Raw genomic sequence first — 24,809 nt, 5'->3', positions numbered from 1 at the left:
TGCAAAAATGTCAACAATTCTGTGTTTTTCTGTCAATATGGGGTGCTGTGTGTACATTAATGAGGAAAAAAATGAACTTAAATGATTTTAGCAAATGGCTGCAATATAACAAAGAGTGAAAAATTTAAGGGGGTCTGAATACTTTCCGTCTCCACTGTAAACTATATTTTTCCTTCAGAATCTCCCAGGATGGTCAAATGACCACTGGTGATCTCCATATGGATATCCCCCCCCCCCCCCCAGGTTGTGGTCCTTTTACTGCAACCTATCGTGCATTGGCATGGCCCTCTCAGGAACATATGGGTATACATAAGTGACACTATGTCAAAATGATAATAAAATAGAAATTATTAGCCCAAATACGAGCGAATGTCACGAGTTAATTAAAGTTACTCACAGAAAAGGCTACCATCGTCAGTACCAGGCACAGACAGCCAAAGATCACCCCATACATGTCCACCACGTATGGGGTGATCTTTGGCTGTTGGTGCCTGGTACTGACGATGGTAGCCTTTTCTGTGAGTAACTTTAATTAACTCGTGACATTCGCTCGTATTTGGGCTAATAATTTCTATTTTATTATCATTTTGACATAGTGTCACTTATGTATACCCATATGTTCCTATTAGACAGATGGATTGCGCCTGCTCCTGAGGAAGTGCTGGTTCATGAAATGCATAGAGCATACTGTGCTGCAATCCTTTTGGTTTTTTACTTAAATCATGTACATAAATGTTTTTGCTCTTATTTTTCCCCAAGTATTTTTGCTGTATCATTGCTGTAGAGACTGATTCAATGTAATGCTTCAATCATGTTTTACCATGGTCACAATAGTTGACTGACATTTTAATAAAGATTGTCTTGAATGTGCATCCACCTTTGTATTATGGGTCAATGTATTCATACAAAGGTTATGTTCGCTGCATCGATCTTTGGGCACACACCTCATTTAAAGTCCCAACTATTTCCCTATTGCAACTTTACCGGGATAGAGGCACATGTCTATGTGGGCCTCATTTAAAGTCCCAATCTTTTTCCATATCGTATTTAAAATTACATTTAATGATATAGTAGTGAATACCGAGCTGCATTAATTTGTGTCTTTAATATCTGCTTGGAGTTTTAACTTTGACTGAAGCAGAATAAGTAGAAAAGGTAAAAATTACAATTTTATGGGTTATATTACCTTCCTTTGTACATATATTGTAACTGCATAGATGACACCAATGATGGCCAGACATCCCAGGAATATATAGAACCATCTTACGTCTCTGTTTAATTTAAAGTTTAATGGTTTTGGATATAATATGGATCTCACCATGTCACCTTTAGTGGTATTGAAACCTATGATAAAAGAAAAGAAAAACCTTTCAAACTAATGCTTAAATTTGTTGCACTGATGACTATAGGGAACTGTTTTTTTGTAATGTATTATTGTAAAAAGAAAAGCATAATTTTTTTCTAAAAATATACATGTCCATACTTAGCTCACCTGTTCTTAAAACTACAGCTTTGGCTGGACCCTGTGCAGTGGATTCAGTCTGTATTACTTCAGTTCCGCAAAACAGAATATGGCGTTTATAATCTTCTCCACTGTATTGTTTCCATGGCATTGCTTTGTCTTGATGTGGCAGCTGAGTTTTTGTCACAGGAATAGATTCTCCTAATTAATATCAAACAATACAAAATTCAAGTGCAATATTAAAACCCTGGAGATCCTTTATGCAATTTGTGCACACTGGGTCTAAGGTCCTGTTCACAGAATGGTCCTTACTGCCAGTAGCTGCTCATGTAACACTGCCTGCACAAACCAATTTGTTCACACACAGTGAACCTTGCATGCATAAAAAGTTAAACTCAACATTTTTTTCAGTGGAGAACGATAAATTGTGTCTGTTCCAGAACAGGCAAGTTTGGGGATATTACAACCAATGCTGAAGAAGTGTAGTATTTATGTATTTTAAGTAATTATGGAGCTCACCTTCCTCTCTTAGTAACCTTCAAGAGGATTGAAGCATGACTTGCAGTAGAGGTCTTGGACTTTGAGACATGGAAGATAAGCCCGGGAAGCTGGGCAAGTCTGGCAGGCTGGAGGACTAGGGATGGTGGATTATGAGCTGTGGCAGTATCGAATGGGGGGCTAAGTACACTTGAGACGCAGTCATTTAACGCTAGCAGTTTGTGCTTGAGTTCCGCAGTAAAAGGTCACAGGACCAATACAGTTTCAAGTTGGCCAGAGACGGTTTATTTTTTTCCAAAAAGATTCCTCCATTCACACAGACAAGGTGGATGGAGGAATCCCCAACCCCCCCCATTGGGACGATGTATTCTGACAGCGGCTCCCATTGCTGTCAGACTACACTTATCAATGGCTGCCTTTATTTTTGCCATGACTTAATGCAAAATAGAAATTTGCATTGTATTCATAACAACTTTATGCAAACATAATCAGACATATGGCATGTCTGATTTCAACATTTTTGTACTTGATGAATCCTAAACTAATCTTACTGTCTCTTCTGTAATAAAAAACCTGTCTGTATGCGGTTTTTGAAAGCGCACCCCAGCATTACCAGTACAGAAATGAATGACTTCCCAGGGCCACTGTCCCAAAATAAATTATACCACCTTACTGTTCAATGCAAATTAGTGTATACAATTTTAGTCATTCATTTATCAGATTTGTTTATGATTTTTTTTCTGGCTCACTTGCTAAACAAGATGGTTGCCCTCTCAAATCCCAGCAAATAGTATCTCCAGTCAAGTCTAGAAGTGACTGACTGTTGTCCCCAAAAAATTAGACCATTCTTACTGTGCCCCAGGATATAGTATTTTAATTTCTAGTCAGTCAAATATAATGAATAGTATAGGCTTTTCTGGTTCACTTGATGAGCAAGATAGTAGTCAGACTCCTGCCCAATTCCCAGCAAACCAAACAGCAAATCCCCCTAAAAAATTAAGTCACTGTACCCCAATGGGATATTGATTGTTAATTTTATTTTATTAGTCAATTAGTCAACTTTGGGCTTTTCATTTCTCCACTTACTGAAGAAGATGGCTACCCGCTGCCTTATGTCTCTTCTTCCTGGACGCCAAACCTACACTGTCACTCAGCTGCACGGCCTTCAGCAACTCCCAGGGAGAACCAGGGCAGACTGCATTTTATTTTGGTTGTTGAGGGATTCTCCTATCCCCCTGATGATACTGGATGCCCTTCAGTTAATGACGTGGGCTCTATCTGACCTGCTGTGAGAATCTCACATTAACTTTAGTACAAAAGAGAAGACTGTATAGCTGTGCAAGAGCCATGCTGCTAGAGGGATGCTTTATTGCTGGCTGGATATCTGGATTTGAGGTCTTATATGTGCCCGGTTTGCCTACTACCCGCCACGCTACATAGAGGGATGCTTTATTGCTAACTGCCTACCCGTTCTTTGGTCTACTACGTGCCTGTTGTGCTTGCAATCTGGTAAGCGTGTATTCTAGGTGGTGGAAGATCACTGTGAGGAGTGTTTTCATTTCCTACCTTTCCACACAGCTATCAGGGGACTCTTCCCATCCCCCTTGAAGATTCTCTGATTTTCTGATCTATGGACTCTGCTATATAATATGAATTTAATATTAATATGTATATTCACATTTGATGTTTTTTTACTATTTTTGTTTTTGGCACTAATTGAATTATATGCACTTATTATTATTCAGAAAATTCTTTGAACTTCTAACTTATGGACTTTGCTATATAATCTCAATGTATATATTCATATTTTGATGTTTTCTCACATTCTTCGAATTTGCATTAATTGTTTTTTTTTTTTGCATTTATTATTATTCATGGCATAGCGCAGTTTTTTCTTTGTTTTCTTTGTATTGTTGTGTATATTGCACAGTTGAACTGCAGCTTTTTAAGGGTTTTTTTTTTAAAGCGCTGTGTTTTTTTGTTTTTTCTACTCTGAGCAAGCCATTGAGCTGCAAGTTTGAAAATGACTTGCTAAGCTATTGCTGGACTTTCCAGAAATCACAGGTTTGTTGCACAATGTTGATGGGAACAAGGGTCTCTTCTCCACAACCCTTTGCTGTGGTTGTGGGGTCTGCGGGTGGGGGGCTTATCGGAATTTGGAAGCCCCCTTCAACAAGGGGGTCCCCAGATCCTGCCCCCCCTATGTGAATGAGAATGGGGGTACTCATCTACCATCTACCAAAAAAAAAAGTATCCCCCTGATGTAAATCCATTGCCAATCATGTCGCCCGCTGCACCCCAAAAAGAATAACAGAAAAATGCTCCGCCTTCATTGATGGCCGACCACCAAATGCCTCCTCCACTGTTTGACAGTCCTTATATACTGTAGGTAAGGGTAGGGCCACCTGGTGATATCACCTGGTGGTACTGCCCCCTTGAGATATCACTGACCCAGTTGCACCGGTCTGTGACATCACAAAGGGTGGGGCCACCAGGTGGAGTCACTGGGTGGCCCCGCCCCTACCCTATATAAGAACTGTCAAACAGCGGAGGAGGCATTTAGGTGTCAGCTGTCAATGAAGGCGGAGTGTTTTTTTTGTTTTTTTCGGGTGCGGTGGGTGGCATGATTGACTGTGGATTTACATTGGGGGACACTGTTTTTCATTTTTTAATTAAGGAATTGTCAAAACTGTGTTTTTATTACTTTTTGACACTTTTTGGTGAATTGGTAAGGGTACAATGTACCCCATACTCATTCACATAGGGGGGGCAGGATCTGGGCGCCCCTTTGTTAAAGGGGGCTTACAGATTTTGATAAGACCCCCACAGCCACAGGCCAGGATCTGGTATGGACTGGGGGGGGACCCCATGCTCTTTCTTTATGTATTTATTTTTTTCAATACCCGGGTGCCGGCAATTGCAACCACAATTTAATTTTAAATGTGATTTGACTCTTTTTTTCTTTAGAAATGTCATTTTTGCTGAAGCATTCTATACACAGTACAGATGCACCATTTTACAGGCAGACCCCCCAGGCACTATATTTAAAGGATTTTTTTTTATTGTTGCACTTTAAGCATCATTAAAATCACTGCTCCTGAAAAAAAAACGATTATTTTTAAAAGTTTTTTTTTGCATTGGTACATGTCCCTAAGGGAAGTACCCAGACCCCCAGACCCCTTTTATGGCCAATTACTTGTATATAAAATGGGCACTTTTGATTTTTCCTGTTCGGCTCTCATAGACTTCAATAGGGTTCGCCGTTCGTATTAGAACTTTTCCCTGTTAGGTAGTTCTGCTGCGGTCCATCTCTACTTATGAATCACTTAAAAGAGACCACACTAGCTGTGACAACATAAAGATGACAGACTGCCTACAATAGCAATAAAAGGTAAATGCCATTGATCAGACCTTGTATTGCCACCCCTATCTAGAATTTATAGATAGAAGTAAAGCTGACCATAGATTAGTAGATTTCTTAAAACATTTGTATGAACATTCATATGAAAATTCTCAGTACATTCGATGACTTGAAGAATTTAGTTCAAAGGAACTTCAATTTTTTGTTTGCTTTTAACATGCAATTTTGGAATTAATGTACGTTCCCAAATGAAATCCAAATGTACTATTAGAAGTTTGTTTGTTCTGGAAAAATTTTCGCTCTTGCTCCTTCATATTTTCTCCTTGCTGAGTAGAAAACTAACGTTGATTTGACCCTACATCGACACAGTCAGTGTTGATGGGGGAATACGTTCCATGGAGCTATTGTGTTCTGTTTGCGCAAGGGGCGCGGGGAGCCTTCCTTGCTAGGATAACACAGTAATTTATTGCCAGCGGCTGTAGCCGCTGGCAATAATTGCATGCAAAAATACGGCATGCTGGTTGTACCCAAGTCGATCAATGGATAAACCAGCCAAGATTCAAAGCATCTATGGGTGACTTTAGTAAACATCTAAAATTGGATAAGACTCCTCACAGTCAAATCAAGCTCAACGCAGGCAAAGCATATCATTATTATTATTATACAGGATTTATATAGCGCCAACAGTTTACGCAGCACTTTACAGTATAAAAGGGAGACAATACAGTTATAATACAATAAAATACAGGAGGATTAGAGGGCCCTTCTCAGAAGAGCTTACAATCTAATAGGGTGGGGCAGGTGGTACAAAAGGTTGTAACTGTGGGGAATGAGCTGATGGAAGTGGTAAAAGATTAGTTAGAGACGTGATAGGCTTTCCTGAAGAGATACATTTCCAGGGATCGCCTGAAGGTAGCAAGAGTAGGGCATAGCCGGACAGGTGGAGGTAGCGAGTTCCAGATGATGGGAGAGGCTCTGGAAAAATCCTGGAGACGAGCATGAGAGGAGGAGATGAGAGAGCTTGAGAGAAGGAGGTTTTAAGAAGAGTGGAGAGGACGCTTTGGGTGATATTTGGAGACAAGATTGGTGATGTAGCTCGGGAAAGAGTTGTGAATGGCTTTGTATGTTGTGATTAGTATTTTGAATTTAATTCGCTGGGTGATTGGGAGCCAGTGTAGGGATTGGAGGAGAGGATTGGCAGACACTGAGCAGTTGGTAAGGTGGATAAGTCTGGCAGCAGCATTCATGATAGACTGAAGAGGGGATAGCCTATGGAAAGGCAGTCCAATGAGAAGGGAGTCATACTGTAAGTAGAATTAAGTAGAAGAATCATTTCCACAGACTGAAACATGGCTGTGCAATGAGATTACCAGTGTCCCCCCATTGTATGGAGTGTGTTATTGTTAGAGCAGATATTTAGATTGGCTACAACTGGATGTGTAAGCAGATCACTTACTTATTTAAGTGGCAGAGCCGCTGTGTATAATGTGTTATGATTATGCACCTGTTGTCTTGCTTTCATTGTATGTTGTTTTGCTTGGATTTTGTTGATTTTTTTGAATAAACCTTATGGATTTTATAAGTACCGGTGTGCCATCATCCAGCTTCTGCTTCTGATGCCCTGCACTGTAGCTAACCTGTATATGGAAGAGGTGGGGGTGAACTCATTCAAGGGAACACCACTAGGGATGAGCTTCGTGTTCGAGTCGAACCCATGTTCGACTCGAACATCGGCTGTTCGATCGTTCGCCGAATTGCGAACGTTATGGGCCGTTCGCGCTAAATTCGTGTGGCGCGTCACGGCCCATAATTCACTGCGGCATCGCAGTGCATTGCTGGCTGATGATTGGCCAAGCATGCACTATGACCCGCATGCTTGGCCAATCACAGCGCTGTCAGTAGAGAGAGCTGTAATTGGCCAAAGCCAGGGTGGCTTTGGCCAATTATGGCTCAGGGGATTTAGTACACACCCCACACTATATAAGGCCGCCTGCACGGCGGCCCTGTGTAGTGTGTGTTCCGGTGTGCTGAGAGATAGAGAGAGAGAGAGACAGTGTCATTTGATTTGAGTTAGATAGATTAGGCAGAACAGTCAGTCAGTTAGCTGCACTTACAGTGTATTGTGTATATATATGCATCCCAGGTGTTGCATATATATATATACACTGTATTCAGTTTAGCTAGATCTGTTCCTGTTATCTTCTATCTAGACTATTTACATTTAATGCAGTGCGTCCTGCTCACAGTGTTCAGCTAGATCCGTTCCTGTTAAATTCCTACTGACCGGCAGGCTTGTCTGGTTACAGTATATAAAGCTACCTGAAGAAAATTACAGGTGTTCTATTTGATCCTATTAGTACCACGGTCAGGCAGCTAGACTATTTACATTTAGTACAGTGCGTCCTGCTCACAGTGTTCAGCTAGATCCGTTCCTGTTATCTTCCTACTGACAGGCAGGCTTGTCTGGTTACAGTATATAAAGCTACCTGAAGAAAATTACAGGTGTTCTATTTGATCCTATTAGTACCACGGTCAGGCAGCTAGACTATTTACATTTAGTACAGTGCGTCCTGCTCACAGTGTACAGCTAGATCCGTTCCTGTTATCTTCCTACTGACAGGCAGGCTTGTCTGGTTACAGTATATAAAGCTACCTGAAGAAAATTACAGGTGTTCTATTTGATCCTATTAGTACCACGGTCAGGCAGCTAGACTATTTACATTTAGTACAGTGCGTCCTGCTCACAGTGTACAGCTAGATCCGTTCCTGTTATCTTCCTACTGACAGGCAGGCTTGTCTGGTTACAGTATATAAAGCTACCTGAAGAAAATTACAGGTGTTCTATTTGATCCTATTAGTACCACGGTCAGGCAGCTAGACTATTTACATTTAGTACAGTGCGTCCTGCTCACAGTGTACAGCTAGATCCGTTCCTGTTATCTTCCTAATGACAGGCAGGCTTGTCTGGTTACAGTATATAAAGCTACCTGAAGAAAATTACAGGTGTTCTATTTGATCCTATTAGTACCACGGTCAGGCAGCTAGACTATTTACATTTAGTACAGTGCGTCCTGCTCACAGTGTTCAGCTAGATCCGTTCCTCTTATCTTCCTACTGACAGGCAGGCTTGTCTGGTTACAGTATATAAAGCTACTTGAAGAAAATTACAGGTGTTCTATCCCAGCTTAGTGCAGCTACAGGCCATTAGTATGTCTGGAAGGCCAAGAAGGAGAGGCAGACAGTCACAAGCCAATAAGAGAGGGCAAGCAGGCTCTGTGTCTAGTGCTGGTCGTGGAGACGGTGCATCCTCATCAGCACGTGGCCATGGGACACGCTTGGCCTTTTTTTCGGCAGCTGGCCATGTTGAGCCGCAACATGCGGAAGACTTGTTCGAGTGGATGACCAAGCCGTCCTCATCCTCCTCATCCTCTCTCACCCATGCCCAGGGTGCTTTGTCTGGCAAAGCAGCGGCCTCTTCCCTCAGCTCAATGTCATCAGTGACTCCTTCCCTAGCTCCACCATGTCCTCATGAGGATTCCCTCGAACTGTTTGACCACAGTGTTGGGTACATGCTCCAGGAGGATGCCCAGCGTTTGGAAGGCTCTGATGACGATACTGAGCTCGATGAAGGCAGTAACATGAGCGCGGACAGAGGGGGTGCCCAAGAAGGACAGCAATCTGGCAGTCATGCTCCCCCTGCTGCAGCATACTGCCAGGTTTGCTCCAGTGATGAGGAGGGAGGGGATGATGAGGTCACTGACTCAACGTGGGTGCCTGATAGGAGAGAGGAGGAGGAGGAGGAGGAGGAGGAGGAGGAGGAGGAGGAGGCGGCAGCACATCACCAACGAGGCAGGATGCCCTCCAGGGGCCAGCCTAAGGGCAGCACATTGACTGCATCACACCCCAAAGCTCCACATGTGCAGGGCGCTGCAGTCTCTGCGCGTTATTCAAAAAGTTCTTTGGTGTGGGCCTTTTTTGAGACGAGTGCATCAGATCGCACCGCTGCTATTTGCAACATATGTCTCAAGCGTATCTCGCGTGGCCAAAATATCTCCCGCTTGGGTACCACATGCTTGACCAGACATATGTTGACCTGCCATGCAGTTCGTTGGCAAGCGTATCTAAAAGACCCACACCAAAGAACAAAGAGGATCTCTCCTTGCTCCTCATCAGCTGAGATTTCCAACCCCACTAGACCTTCAGTCCTCTCTGAGACCTGCAGTGAGAGGAATGAAGGTGTAGAATTAGGTGTGTCACAGCCAAGTACTTGTGGGCAATCTGCTTTTGGTACACCGACGTCAGATTGTACCAGGCAAATTTCCCTGCCCCAGCTGCTGCACCGCCGAAAGAAGTTTGCTCCCAGCCATCCACATGCCCAGCGGTTGAATGCTAGCTTGGCAAAATTGCTAGCACTTCAACTGCTGCCTTTTCAGTTGGTAGACTCTGCCCCCTTCCGTGAGTTTGTGGAATGTGCGGTTCCTCAGTGGCAGGTACCCAAACGCCACTTTTTCTCACGGAAGGCGATTCCGGCTCTCTACCGGCATGTGGAAGGCAATGTCCATGCCTCGCTGGACAGGGCGGTCAGCGGTAAGGTGCATATTACCGCTGACTCATGGTCCAGCAGGCATGGACAGGGACGTTACCTAAGTTTCACGGCGCATTGGGTGACTCTGCTGGCAGCTGGGAAGGATGCAGGACAAGGTGCAGTAGTGTTGGAGGTTGTTCCGCCACCACGCCTCCAAAATGCTGATTGTGACACACCTCTCTCCTCCACCCCCTCCTCTTCTTCTTCCTCCATGGCCTCTTCCTCGGAACCAGCGGTGCTCCGTAGGCGTTCAAGGGGCTACGCAAGTACGCAGGCCAAAAGATGCCATGCGGTGCTTGAGCTGGTGTGCTTGGGGGACAGGAGCCACACTGGGGCAGAGGTTCTGTCAGCTCTGCAGGGGCAGGTTCAGAGGTGGTTGACGCCACGCCAACTTAAGGCAGGAATGGTGGTTTGCGACAATGGCACCAACCTCCTCTCTGCCCTCCGACAGGGACAAATGACCCATGTGCCCTGTTTGGCTCACGTCCTTAACTTGGTGGTGCAGCGGTTCTTGGGCAGGTACCCGGGCTTACAGGATGTCCTGAGGCAGGCCAGGAAAGTCTGTGTGCATTTCCGCCGGTCATATAATGCCAGTGCTCGGCTGACGGACCTCCAAAAGGAGTTTAACCTGCCCAAGAACCGCCTAATCTGTGACATGCCCACCAGGTGGAACTCAACGTTGGCCATGCTGCAGCGGCTGCACACGCAGCAGAGGGCCATAAATGAGTACCTGTGCGACTATGGCACCAGGACAGGGTCAGGGGAGCTTGGTTTTTTTTCCCCACGCCAGTGGGCCATGATCAGGGATGCATGCACTGTCCTGTCACCATTCGAGGAGGCCACGAGGATGGTGAGCAGTGACAGTGCATGCATCAGTGACACTGTCCCCCTTGTCCACCTGTTGGAGCACACGCTGCGTGGAATAATGGACAGGGCACTTGAGGCAGAACAGAGGCAGGAAGAGGAGGACTTCCTTAGCTCTCAAGGCCCCCTTTATCCAGACAGTGTTCCTGCGTGCCCGCCGATCACACAGGAAGAGGACGAGGAGGAAGAGGAGGAGGAGGAAGATTGTGTCAGTATGGAGGTGGAGCCTGGCACTCAGCATCAGCAGCAGTCTTTAAGGGATCAGTCCCAAGAAACACATGGACTTGTACGTGGCTGGGAGGAGGTGGCTGCGGACCATGTCGTTCTTAGTGACCCAGAGGACTCCGGACCGAATGCCTCAGCAAACCTACGCTGCATGGCCTCCCTGATCCTGCAAAGCCTGCGTAAGGATCCTCGTATTCGTGGTATCAAGGAGAAGGACCAATACTGGCTGGCAACCCTCCTTGATCCACGTTACAAGGGTAAGGTTGCGGACCTTATCTTGCCATCGCAGAGGGAGCAGAGGATGAAACATCTTCGGGAGGCCTTGCAGAAAGGTCTGTGCAACGCGTTCCCAGAGACTGGGAGGTTACAAACTCCTGTTTCTGGACAACGTGTTGCTGAGGCTTCGGTCAGTCAAAGAAGGAGCGGTGGAGAAGGTGGCCGTCTGACCGATGCGTTCAGACAATTTTTTGGTCCGCAGCCCCAAGGTATGATCGGTTCCAGCAACCATCGCCAGCGTCTGTTTTACATGGTGCAGGAATACCTAGGGGCAAGATCAGACTTGGACACCTTTCCCACCGAAAATCCTCTGGGTTACTGGGTCTTGAGGATGGATCACTGGCCAGAGCTTGCACAGTATGCAATTGAGCTACTGGCCTGTCCTGCATCCAGCGTTCTTTCGGAACGCACATTCAGTGCTGCTGGAGGCGTGGTAACCGATCACAGGGTGCGTCTGTCCACCGACTCGGTCGATCGGCTGACCTTCATAAAAATGAATGAGTCTTGGATCACCACCAGCTACCAAGCACCTGATGCTGATGTAACCGAATAATTTTTTTTGAAATCTCAGATCCCTTCAAAGACTGCCTATGCTGATGCTGAGTGACTATCCCTGAGTAATTATCCTCTTCCTCCTCAATCATCACGCTGATAGCTTGTTGCAGTGTTGTGGCACCAGCACCAGTGCCTAAGGCCCAATTTTTCTGCCCCTGTCTAACAGGGGCGTGTAATTACAATTTTTGATGCAATACTTTGCAGCAGGGCTCGTTCCTGCGTTCCAACTAGAGTGTCTGTGAGGGGTTGCAGTGTTGTGGCACCAGCACCAGTGCCTAAGGCCCAATTTTTCTGCCCCTGTCTAACAGGGGCGTGTAATTACAATTTTTGAAGCAATAATTTGCAGCAGGGCTCGTTCCTGCGTTCCAACTAGAGTGTCTGTGAGGGGTTGCAGTGTTGTGGCACCAGCACCAGTGCCTAAGGCCCAATTTTTCTGCCCCTGTCTAACAGGGGCGTGTAATTACAATTTTTGAAGCAATAATTTGCAGCAGGGCTCGTTCCTGCGTTCCAACTAGAGTGTCTGTGAGGGGTTGCAGTGTTGTGGCACCAGCACCAGTGCCTAAGGCCTAATTTTTCAGCTCCTGTTCAACAGGGGCATGTAATTACAATTCTTGATCTAATATTTCACAGCAGGGCCCTGTGAGGGCTTACAGTGTTGTGGCCACAGCAACACCTAAGGCCCAAATTTCTGCTGAGTATATAGGGCAGGACCCTACTTTCAAACATCTAACTTACAAACGACTCCTACTTGCAAACGGAAGGAGACAACAGGAAGTGAGATGAAATCTACCCCTAGGAAGGGAAATTCTCTCCTGTAAGAGTTAATATGGGAAAACAAGTTCTCCTTTCCACTGATGCTTTCCAATCCTTGTTCCACAAAAAAACCCAAATTTTCAAAAAACATTTTTCATTGGGACAAAAAAGTGAGGTGAAATCTTCTGAAGAGGAGGAAAGACAGCAAAACAAATGTCACAGGGGTGATAACCCTTCCCTATGTTTTCCAAAAAGCTTAGAAAAGATTTTTTGGCTGGAGCTAAACACGTTAAAAATGTTCAAAATTACAAACAGATTCTACTTAACAACAAACCTACAGTCCCTGTCTTGTTTGCACCGCCTGTATACTGCTGTTCAGAGTATATAGGGCCTGGTGGCCCCACACCTTTCCTTATTTTAATTTGGGTGCGGGGTTCCCCTTAATATCCATACAAGACCCAAAGGGACTGGTAATGGACTGGGGGGTACCCATGCCGTTTGTCTCACTGATTTTCATCCATATTGCCATGACCCGACATGACATTAAACCCGCAAGCAGTTTTAAATGAGATTTTTTCCTTTAAAAATGACATTTGGTGCAGGGACTGTTCTAAACATGGGAAACACGCGTCACTTTACAGGCATACTATAGACACCCCCCAGGTACGATATTTAAAGGAATATTTCACTTTTTTTTTTTTACTTTAAGCATCATTAAAATCACTGCTCCCGAAAAAACGGCCGTTTTTAAAAGTTTTTTTTGCATTGATACATGTCCCCTGGGGTAGGACCCGGGTCCCCAAACCCTTTTTAGGACAATACCATGCAAATTAGCCTTTAAAATGAGCACTTTTGATTTCGAACGTTCGAGTCCCATAGACGTCAATGGGGTTCTAACGTTCGTGCGAACTTTCGGTCCGTTCGCGGGTTCTGGTGCGAACCGAACCGGGGGGTGTTCGGCTCATCCCTAAACACCACTAAGTAATTGGTTCAGTTGAATGATAAATGCATCAAGATTACAACATTTGAAGTGCAATCTTTTAGTGAGTATAAAAACCTCAATTGATAAAAAACATCCTGTTCCACAGGAAGATACACAGAGTAACAAATGAATCTTTATGTACTGTGTGTTTCATGCCAAGGATGGTAGTGACTTAGACAATAAAATCTAAATGAAACCTACTCACACAGAACAGTATCTACTTATTAACTTTCTCCACACAATGGAACACAATGGAAAACAAACACAGAGTCATAAAACAAGATAAAGAACACAGACATCTCAGGAGTTCCTTGAAAGTTTATGGTTACTCAGACTGCACTTTCATTAAACCATTGACAAGGTCAAGGAACAATGACATGACAATTAGATAGAGGGAGAAGCAGAATAGAGTATAATAAAGTAATCTCATATGAAGCTGGAGTGTCAGAAAATGACACTTTGTCTTTGCTTTGTCTTTAAAGCCCAGTAATACACTTAGATATAACCTTGTACACCAGAAAGGCCCATCACCCAAACACGAGCAAAGCAACATGGTTAATATACTGTAGTGCATTGTAATGAGGTATGCAAAAACCTGTACAAAAGGGGGGGATAAAACAACTTCTCAACAAACAGATGGCCAAATTTAAGAGGGTGAACTCTGTAGGTAAGGAATTAGCAGCATACCTACACCTCAAAAATGATAGCTACATTCTTTTGAGGTACGCATTTTGGACAGAAAAGAACACTGGTTTGCAAGAGGCATGACAGTGGTCATCTGTGTCAAAATGGAAACCGTGTCAATGTCAAATCTGGAAACAGTGTACATGCGGCTGTGTTTTCACTTGTAGTCAACTTTTAATATATAAAGCATAGGCTATAACTTACCTGTTAACATTCCCTCATTCACAACACATGTCCCATTGATTAAAATTGCATCACATGACATAAAAAAGTTCTTGCCAGTTAAAACAACAATGTCCCCTGGAACCAAATAGTGAGATTCAACTTCACTGTAGTCTGCAAGGAAATACACGTGGGATAGATGTTATTAAGCTATTTATTAATTACAGGAATGGCTTTTCATAAGCGTTAATTTTTTTGTACTTACCATAAAATCTTTTTTTGGAGTCCATTGATGGACAAAGATATTCAGAAACTGTTGAGCATTTGGAGCCATACACCCACACCTGCACGGATGTCACATTGGGAACAGAGGGCTGTGCCTGTGCAGCTTCTGCATCCCAACTGATAGCTGGGACTGCCTGCATAGAATACACATTTAGCTCAAGAGACTGACAGGTGATGCCAGGAACTTCTTGGTCTGGAGAGACCATCATAGTGTTTCATTCCAAGTCCAGGCTCCCAGACATAGTATGAGAGGCTGACAAGGACTGGGAGGCAACAGAAAAGGATAATACTGTATTGGGAGAGTGTACCCTGAGCATACTTTAAGCCCCAAAAGAAGAAGGAGGAAGAATGGAGTCATTTGTGTCTTGCACAGTGAGGATGCCACAAAAAAACAACAGGAAGGACATGAGAACCCATCCTGCATTAACCGATCCTTGCTAGATAAGGGAGCAGAAGCAGCTTACCCCTGGTGACCTTGAAGGTCAGGAGATATCCTGACATCAGGAGAGGAGGTGCAAAGCTGGTGGGTACCAAGCACACTAAGAGGTGTAACCTCAGTAATGCAACTAGGTCCAGTGAGGTAAGGCCTCAAGTACTCAAAAATCTAAGCAGCTGGTGCTGACAAGGGCATCAGGCAGCTTGAGTTGACCAGGTCACTATAAGCAGAGTGGAACTAACCAGAAACTGGAGATTCACGTGATGCTTCAAAAGCAGAAACAGCACTGTAATGATGTCTCCCCAGGCTGAGTGGAGGGAAAGAGCACAAGCAAACCTCCCCCAAAAGTTGATGTCAGCACTTGATCCCTTAACCTTAAAATGGTTGCAAAGGGCAAAGGTTTTTAGCTTAATTATTTCTATGCATGAAGGTAAAAAACCTTTAGTGTGCAGCTTCCCTGAAAGCACCTGGAAAGTGGCTCTTAAGCCACCCCAGTGTGAAAGCCCGAGTGCTTTCACACTGGAGCGGTGTGCTTGCAGGACGGGAAAAAAGTCTAAAAAAAGTGTATTCACCACTCCCCCACTGCCCCTGCCCATTGAAATGAATGGGCAGCGCTGCCGAAGCACCTACAAAGCGCTTCGGCAGCGCTGCAACACGGGCGCTATTAACCCTTTCTTCAGCTGCTAGCGGGGGTTAAAAGCGCTCTGCTAGGGGCCGAATAGTGCCGATATAACAGCGGTAAAGCGCTACTAAAACTAGTGTTGCTTTACTGCTAACGTCCGTACTGCCCCAGTGTGAAAGGAGTCTTAAGTTTGTGCTTATCTCTAAGAGTATGGATAGATACAATACCTGAGTCTGTCAGGAGATGTTTTATAAAGTAAACATATGGCAAGGCCAGCTTTTAAGGATTAGTGTAAACTTGGGTGAAACAAAATAATATCCAAGTTCGACAGTAAGGAGGTTTTGACTCAAAATTAGCTTGTGGGAAGTTTAGCACAATCCTATATTCTTAGGGATTATTTTATGATAAGGCAAAAAAAAAACAGCCTACAATGCTTTGTGGGTAACCAGAGAATAATAATGATCAAAATAGGGTAATTAAGATATGCTTTTAATGGGATCCACAAAGGGGTTTTGTGTGTGAACTGCCATTGTGCCATTTGGGCTAACCGAGCAGCCTGATGGTATTAATAAACAATGTTAGGGGGCGCTAGTGGTAAAGTGCTATAAACATGATTTGTGAACAATTTTAATATAGATGAAAAAAAATGCATGTACAACTTAATAAACATTACAAAGTGCACTGTGCTCAGTAAATTGTGAATACAATAGATTAAAAAAAACAGTCCTTCAAAAGTCCATAAATTCTTTAGTGATAAATTGCCAAATCATAACACCATCCCATAAGGCTGTAGTATCTGCAGATTGCACCCAATGTGTCTGATTAGGATTTCCTACTCACCAGAAGAATATGACCTCTTTAATTAAAAAGGAGGTCAGACAAACTTGGTTTGTGGGTCTTTAGACTTGCTTAGATATCAATGGATATGTGAAAGGAAACCTTTACGTATATATAACCTCCTCTCCATCCCATTAAAAATAGGATATAAAAGGTACAATAGCGTAAAAATGTTTATTAAAATGTCAAAAACAAATTACAGATTGGCTGTTTACATTCAAAAGTGCCTTCTCCAGTCACTGAGGATAATCACATAAGACAATAGGCAGGAACCATCAGCCGCCCGGCCTGCACTCGTGGGTCAGCGTGCGTTCCACTACCGTAGGATGATAAACCGGAAGTTCAGGACCCAGAAGTTTGGGACCCGGAAGTGACGTGACCGGAATGCGCCTCAACATACGTTTCATTTTACAACGTCATCAGGAAGTGTTCTGGTCACTAGGCAGATTACATTATATACCTTTAAAGTGAAGTGTAATTGGTGGAGTTCCTATTCTCCGCCTACTCCATTCCTCAATCAAAGAAACACACAATCCCCATAGAAAAACAGCAGTGAGTGACTACAACCATGAATTTTTTAAAACTGGAAGGTCAGTATAAATTTGTTAAACCCAATTTACTTTGAATATTAATGATGTATGGCCAATGAATATTAAAAATAATAAAAATGAAAATAAAAATAAATATAAAAATAAATAAAATTGAAAATAAAGTGATTTATTAAAATGAAAATAATAAATGGTAAATAAATAAAAATAAATATAAATACAAATAAATAATAAAAAATTAGAATATATAAAAATATAAGTGAAAATAAAAATAAATGAAAAATAAAAAAAATATGAATAATAAGTGATAATAGTATTAGAAATATATACTAGTGAACATTAAATGATATGGTTATTAATACATATTGGGATATACAGTACTCTTATAGATTCCTTTCATAATATGCTTAAAATTTACTGGTTGCTAGGTGAGAACAATTCATGTATATGTGCAAAACCCTAGTGGTTACATAAACTTATAGTTGTGTATGAGACTTTATGACAATTGGTAACCTGATTATTAGAATTCATACAACATGCCACTCTCTAAACCCGATGATAACTGGCTATAGAGTAATGGGCATGAATTCCCAGAAGTAGATATTATTAATTATTTAAAAAGCAGTTTAGATCCAGATCTATATTCATACCAGCAGGCTGCATAGTATCCAACCTATACAGCCATTTGGTTTCATTCTGTGATACTCCTCTGTTAAGATAAGTCCCTCTCCAGTGTTTTGAAATTGTATCTATTCCATAAAAGGTGAGCAATGTGGGGTCTCTAATATGGTGCTGTCTAAAGTGTTTTGACACACTATGTTTAACAAACCCATTTTTAATGTTAGTGATGTGTTCATTGATTCTTGTACACAACTTGCGCATGGTCTTGCCCACATATTGTTTTGGGCACAGGCATTCTAATATGTAGGTCACTAAGAGTCACAAGTGATAAGTGGTCTTATCTTAAATTTCTGTTGTGTGACCACCGAATGGAAGCTATCAATCTTCTCTTGGTTCTTTAAATGGTTTTACACGCCTTACATCTAGTTCCCTAGGTGCTTACTTTTGTTCGGGGGTCTGGAATGTTTGGTGCACGTTTATTCCTAAGTCCTGGGGCCCTTCTATAAATAAATTGAGGTCTGTATGGTAGAACCTTTTTTAAGTCCCTATCTGTCAAAAGAATGGGCCAATGCTTTTTGAATATTCTTTATACTGGCGATGGAAGCCTGTGATAAAGACTATAAGTCCTTTGAATGTCGCTTTTTTGCCATTAGTCAGAAAGGATTCCCTATTCATAGCAAGAACTTTTTTTGGCAGTTTAACAGTTCCCTATGTGAATAACCTTTTTCTTTGAACCTATTTGTAAGAATAGTTGATTGGGTATTGTAATTCTCTAGGCTGTCGCAATTCCTCCTAATCCGCATGTGTTGGCCTTTAGGAATGGCTTTAAGCCATTTTGAATGGTGGCAGCTTTGAATGGGCACATGGCCATTCCTGTCTTTAAAGAAAGTATTGGTGGTAATTTTATTATGTTTTTTTGTTAATACTAGGTCCAGGTAACTGATGGTCACCTGAACCCTAATTGTTAGTGTTAATTACACCTAAAAATAGTTTTAAACTGGCTTGAGAACCCTCCCACAACAATACGATATCGTCAATATACCTTTTGTAAATTTTGAGCCCTCTCTACTCTTTTTGATAAATGGTTTCTTGTTCCCATTTGTTAAGCACTATGTTGGCCACGCTAGGAGCATAGCGGGCCCCCATGGCAACTCCCTTGATTTGGTTATCGTAATCGTCTTGTATCCAGAAATAATTATTCCCCATGGCCATTTTTAACCCTTCAATTACATTTTTTTGTGCATCCCTGTCAGTGGGGGGGTCTGTGCTGATAATCAGCACATTGATTATCAACACAGCCCCCATGAGAGGTGCAGATCAGCTGTCAGTCAGTGCCCATCATTAATGCCAGGCAATACCTATAAAATTGCCAATCAGTGCCCACACAAGTGCCAGTCAGTGTCCATAACAGTGCCAATCAGTGCCCACCACAGTGTCAATCAGTGCCCATCAGTAATACATGTCAGTGCCTCATCATCACTGCTGCCCATCGGTGCCATCTATTAGTGCCCATCACTACCACCTGTCAGTGCCAATCAGTACCAATCAGTGCCGCATGTCAGTGCCCATCAGTTCCGCCTGTCAGTGCCCATCATTGCCGCCTATCAGTGCCCATCAGTGCTGCATATCCGTGCCGCCTATCGGTGCCCATCAGTGCTGCATATCAGTGCCACCTATCAGTGTCCATCAGTTCTACATATCAATGCCTTCTCATCAGTGCCCATCAGTGCCACCTTGTCAGTGCCAACTCATCAGTTATGCCTCATCAGTGCCCGTCAGTGAAGGAGAAACAACATTTTATAACAGAAACAAATAATTTTTTAGTTTGTTTAGCAAAAAATAAAACCCCCCAATGGTGATCAAATACCACCAAAAGAAAGCTCTATTTGTGGGAAGAAAATGAAAAAAATTTAGTTTGGGTACAGTGTTGCATGACCGCGCAATTGTCATTCAAAGTGCAACAGTGCTGAAAGCTGAAAATTGTCCTGGGCAGGAAGGGGGAAAGTGCCTGTTATTGAAGTGGTTAAAGATACTGACAGGAATGGCTATGTGCTCATTCAAAGCTGTCAACATCTGAAATGACTTAAAGCCATTCCTAAAAGCCAATACATGCAGATTAGGAGGAATCGCGACAGCCTAGAAGATTACAATACCCAATCAGCTATTCTAACAAATAGGTTCATAGAAAAGGGTTATTCAGTTAGGGAACTGTTAAACTGCCAAAAAAAGTTCTTGCTATGAATAGGATATCCCTTCTGACTAAAGCCCTGTACACACGGTCGGACATTGATCGGACATTCCGACAACAAAATCCATGGATTTTGTTGTCGGAATGTCCGATCAATGTCCGACCGTGTGTACAGGGCTTTAGTCAGAAGGGATATCCTATTCATAGCAAGAACTTTTTTTGGCAGTTTAACAGTTCCCTATGTGAATAACCTTTTTCTTTGAACCTATTTGTAAGAATAGTTGATTGGGTATTGTAATTCTCTAGGCTGTCGCAATTCCTCCTAATCCGCATGTGTTGGCCTTTAGGAATGGCTTTAAGCCATTTTGAATGGTGGCAGCTTTGAATGGGCACATGGCCATTCCTGTCTTTAAAGAACGTATTGGTGGTAATTTTATTATGTTTTTTTGTTAATACTAGGTCCAGGTAACTGATGGTCACCTGAACCCTAATTGTTAGTGTTAATTACACCTAAAAATAGTTTTAAACTGGCTTGAGAACCCTCCCACAACAATACGATATCGTCAATATACCTTTTGTAAATTTTGAGCCCTCTCTACTCTTTTTGATAAATGGTTTCTTGTTCCCATTTGTTAAGCACTATGTTGGCCACGCTAGGAGCATAGCGGGCCCCCATGGCAACTCCCTTGATTTGGTTATAGTAATCGTCTTGTATCCAGAAATAATTATTCCCCATGGCCATTTTTAACCCTTCAATTACATTTTTTTGTGCATCCCTGTCAGTGGGGGGGTCTGTGCTGATAATCAGCACATTGATTATCAACACAGCCCCCATGAGAGGTGCAGATCAGCTGTCAGTCAGTGCCCATCATTAATGCCAGGCAATACCTATAAAATTGCCAATCAGTGCCCACACAAGTGCCAGTCAGTGTCCATAACAGTGCCAATCAGTGCCCACCACAGTGTCAATCAGTGCCCATCAGTAATACATGTCAGTGCCTCATCATCACTGCTGCCCATCGGTGCCATCTATTAGTGCCCATCACTACCACCTGTCAGTGCCAATCAGTACCAATCAGTGCCGCATGTCAGTGCCCATCAGTTCCGCCTGTCAGTGCCCATCATTGCCGCCTATCAGTGCCCATCAGTGCTGCATATCCGTGCCACCTATCGGTGCCCATCAGTGCTGCATATCAGTGCCACCTATCAGTGTCCATCAGTTCTACATATCAATGCCTTCTCATCAGTGCCCATCAGTGCCACCTTGTCAGTGCCAACTCATCAGTTATGCCTCATCAGTGCCCGTCAGTGAAGGAGAAACAACATTTTATAACAGAAACAAATAATTTTTTAGTTTGTTTAGCAAAAAATAAAACCCCCCAATGGTGATCAAATACCACCAAAAGAAAGCTCTATTTGTGGGAAGAAAATGAAAAAAATTTAGTTTGGGTACAGTGTTGCATGACCGCGCAATTGTCATTCAAAGTGCAACAGTGCTGAAAGCTGAAAATTGTCCTGGGCAGGAAGGGGGGAAAGTGCCTGTTATTGAAGTGGTTAAAGATACTGACAGGAATGGCTATGTGCTCATTCAAAGCTGTCAACATCTGAAATGACTTAAAGCCATTCCTAAAAGCCAATACATGCAGATTAGGAGGAATCGCGACAGCCTAGAAGATTACAATACCCAATCAGCTATTCTAACAAATAGGTTCATAGAAAAGGGTTATTCAGTTAGGGAACTGTTAAACTGCCAAAAAAAGTTCTTGCTATGAATAGGATATCCCTTCTGACTAAAGCCCTGTACACACGGTCGGACATTGATCGGACATTCCGACAACAAAATCCATGGATTTTTTCTGACGGATGTTGGCTCAAACTTGTCTTGCATACACACGGTCACACAAAGTTGTCGGAAAATCTGATCCTTTTGAACGCGGTGACGTAAAACACGTATGTTGGGACTATAAATGGGGCAGTAGCCAATAACTTTCGTCTCTTAATTTATTCTGAGCATGCGTGGCACTTTGTGCGTTGGATTTGTGTACACACGATCGGAATTTCCAACAACGGATTTTGTTGTTGGAAAATTTTATAGCAAGCTCTCAAACTTTGTGTGTCGGTATAGAGAAGTCAAAAGAATATTCAAAAAGCATTGGCCCATTCTTTTGAAAAAAATGGGTTTGTTAAACATAGTGTGTCAAAACACTTTAGACAGCCCCATAATAGAGACCCCACATTGCTCACCTTCTATAGAATAGATAAAATTTCAAAACATTGGAGAGGGACTCATCTTAAAAGAGCAGTATCACAGAATGAAATCAAATGGCTGTATAGGTTGGATACTATGCAGCCTGCTGGTATGGATATAGATCTGGAGCTAAACTATTTTTTAAATAATTAATATCTACTTCTGGGAATTCATGTCCATTACTCTGCAGCCAGTTATCATAATCGGGTTTAGAGAGTGGCATGTTGTATGAATTCTAATAATCAGGTTACCAATTGTCATAAAGTCTCATACACAAATATATGTTTATGTAACCACTAGGGTTTTGCACATATACATGAATTGTTCTCACCTAGCAACCAGTCAATTTTAAGCATATTATGAAAGGAATCTATAAGGGTACTGTATATCCCAATACGTATTAATAACCACATAATTTAATGTTCACTAGTATTTCTTTCTAATATTATTATCACTTATTATTCATATATTTTATTTTTCATTTATTTTTATTTTCACTTTTATCTATTTTTTTATATATTCTAATTTTTTATTCTTTATTTTTATTGATATTTATTTTTATTTATTTATCATTTATTATTTTAAGTTTTCTAATTCTCTTTATTTTCAATTTTATTTATTTTTATATTTATTTTTATTTTCATTTTTATTTATTCATATATTTATTTTTATTTTCATTTTCATTTTTTTATCATTTTTATTTTCAATTTTAATATTCATTGTCCATACATCATTAATATTCAAAGTAAATTGGGTTTAACAAATATATAGTGATCTTCCAGTTTAATCCACTTATGAAAAAAAAAAATCCATGGTTGTAGTCACTCACTGCTGTTTTTCTATGGGGATTGTGTGTTTCTTTGATTGAGGAATGGGGTAGACGGAGACTAGGAACTCTGCCAATCACATTTCACTTCAAAGGTAAATAATGTAATCTGCCTAGTGACCGGAACGCTTCCTGATGACGTTGTAAAACGAAGCATACGTTGAGGCGCATTCCGGTCACGTCACTTTCGCGTCTAGAACTTCAGGTTTATTGTCCTACAGCAGTGGAACGCACGCTGACCCACAAGCGCAGTCCGGACGGCTGATAGTTCCTGCCTAGTGTCTTATGCGATTATCCTCAGTGTTGGGAGAAGGCACTTTTGAATGTAAGCAGCCTATCTGCAATCTGTAATTTGCTTTTATGACATTTTAATGAACTATTTTACGTTATGGTACCTTTTATATCTTATTTTTAATGGGATACCATGGTGGAGAGGAGGTTATATACGTAAAGGTTTGCTGTCACGTCTTCATTGACATCTAAGCAAGTCTAATGCCGCGTACACACGGTCGGACTTTTCGTCTACAAAAGTCCAACGGACGCTGACGGACTAAAGCTGGCTGGTAATCCGATCGTGTGTGGGCTTCTCCGGACTTTCAACGGACTTTTTTAGCCTAAAATCCGACGGACTTTAGATTTGAAGCATGCTTCAAATCTTTACGTCGTAAGTACGACGGACCCCGAAGTCCGCTCGTCTGTATGCTAGTCCGACGGACAAAAACCCATGCTAGGGCAGCTATTGGCTACCGGCTATGAACTTCCTTATTTTAGTCCGGTGTACGTCATCACGTACGAATCCGTCGGACTTTTGTGTGGTCGTGTGTAGGCAAGTCCGTTCGTTAGAAAGTCTGCTGCAAGTCCGCCGAAGGTACGTCGGAAGTCTGTCGGACAGGCTGTCGGACTTTTGTAGACGAAAAGTCCGACCGTGTGTACGCGGCATAAAGGCCCACAAACCAAGCTTGTCTGACCTTCTTTTTAATTAAAATGGTCATATTCTTCTGGTGAGTAGGAAATCTTAATCAGACACATCGGGTGCAGAGATTACTGCCTTATGGTGATGGTATTAGGATTTGGCAATTTATCACTGAAGAATTAATGAACGTTTGAAGGACTGTTTTTTAATCTATTGTATTCACAATTTACTGAGCATGGTGCACTTTGTTTATTAAGTTGAACATGCATTTTTTTCATCTATGTGAAAATTGTTCACAAATCACATTTATAGCACTTTACCACTAGCGCCCCCTATCACTGTTTATAATCACTTAAGTTAGCACTTTGAGGGGAGCAGCTGTAATTAATAATTCTTTTGCACATCAGTGCTCAGTGAGAAGAGCTTTTCCACACAAGTTGTAACAGTTGCATTACAGCACTCCAAACTTGGGCGGTAAGGTCATTTTTATAGCCATAATCTGTCCTGGTCAGGAGATGGTGTGTCTTCCCAAGAGGTCAATAAAGAGTACAGATAGGTGAATAGTTTAGGATATTTGGCTTATCATAGGGCCTCATACAATGATTTGAAATTGATTTCCAGTTAGGGTAAGATAGAGGGAGTTCAGTTAAGGGCAAAAAAACGTTGGAGAAATTGTAAGGTGCAACCAGTAAGGGAAATATTCAAGGCTTTAAATTTAGTTGCATTAACATGTATTCCGAAAGTCTTAAAATGCTGCAAGCAGCAGAATTATATTAAGGATGGAAGTCAGTGGGTTAAAAAGTGTGAAAGTGCATCACTGGAGAAAATGTTTTAATGGTATCCTGCTACTTTTATTCCTGTTGTATCTTGGTATAACC

The 24,809-nt window shown here is 42.3% G+C and overlaps 1 protein-coding gene across 2 annotated transcripts in view; it reads right to left on the bottom strand.

The window, feature by feature from the left end:
* Positions 1-24,809, bottom strand: part of LOC141139842 (probable cation-transporting ATPase 13A4) — a 236,787-nt gene that overhangs the window by 128,759 nt on the left and 83,219 nt on the right. For both annotated transcript variants that reach the window (XM_073626366.1, XM_073626365.1), the window contains exons 10-12: positions 14,450-14,581; positions 1,493-1,663; positions 1,187-1,344 (exon numbers count right to left, since the gene is read on the bottom strand). In XM_073626366.1, the coding sequence (XP_073482467.1) occupies positions 1,187-1,344; positions 1,493-1,663; positions 14,450-14,581 (461 nt within the window). The remainder of the gene's footprint in view (positions 1-1,186; positions 1,345-1,492; positions 1,664-14,449; positions 14,582-24,809) is intronic.

This window comes from Aquarana catesbeiana, linkage group LG04 (genome assembly GCF_042186555.1).
Source record: "Aquarana catesbeiana isolate 2022-GZ linkage group LG04, ASM4218655v1, whole genome shotgun sequence".
Taxonomy (NCBI): Eukaryota; Metazoa; Chordata; class Amphibia; order Anura; family Ranidae; genus Aquarana; species Aquarana catesbeiana.
The sequence above is the reverse complement of the archived record's forward strand: the minus strand, read 5'-3'. Positions and strand labels throughout refer to the sequence as shown.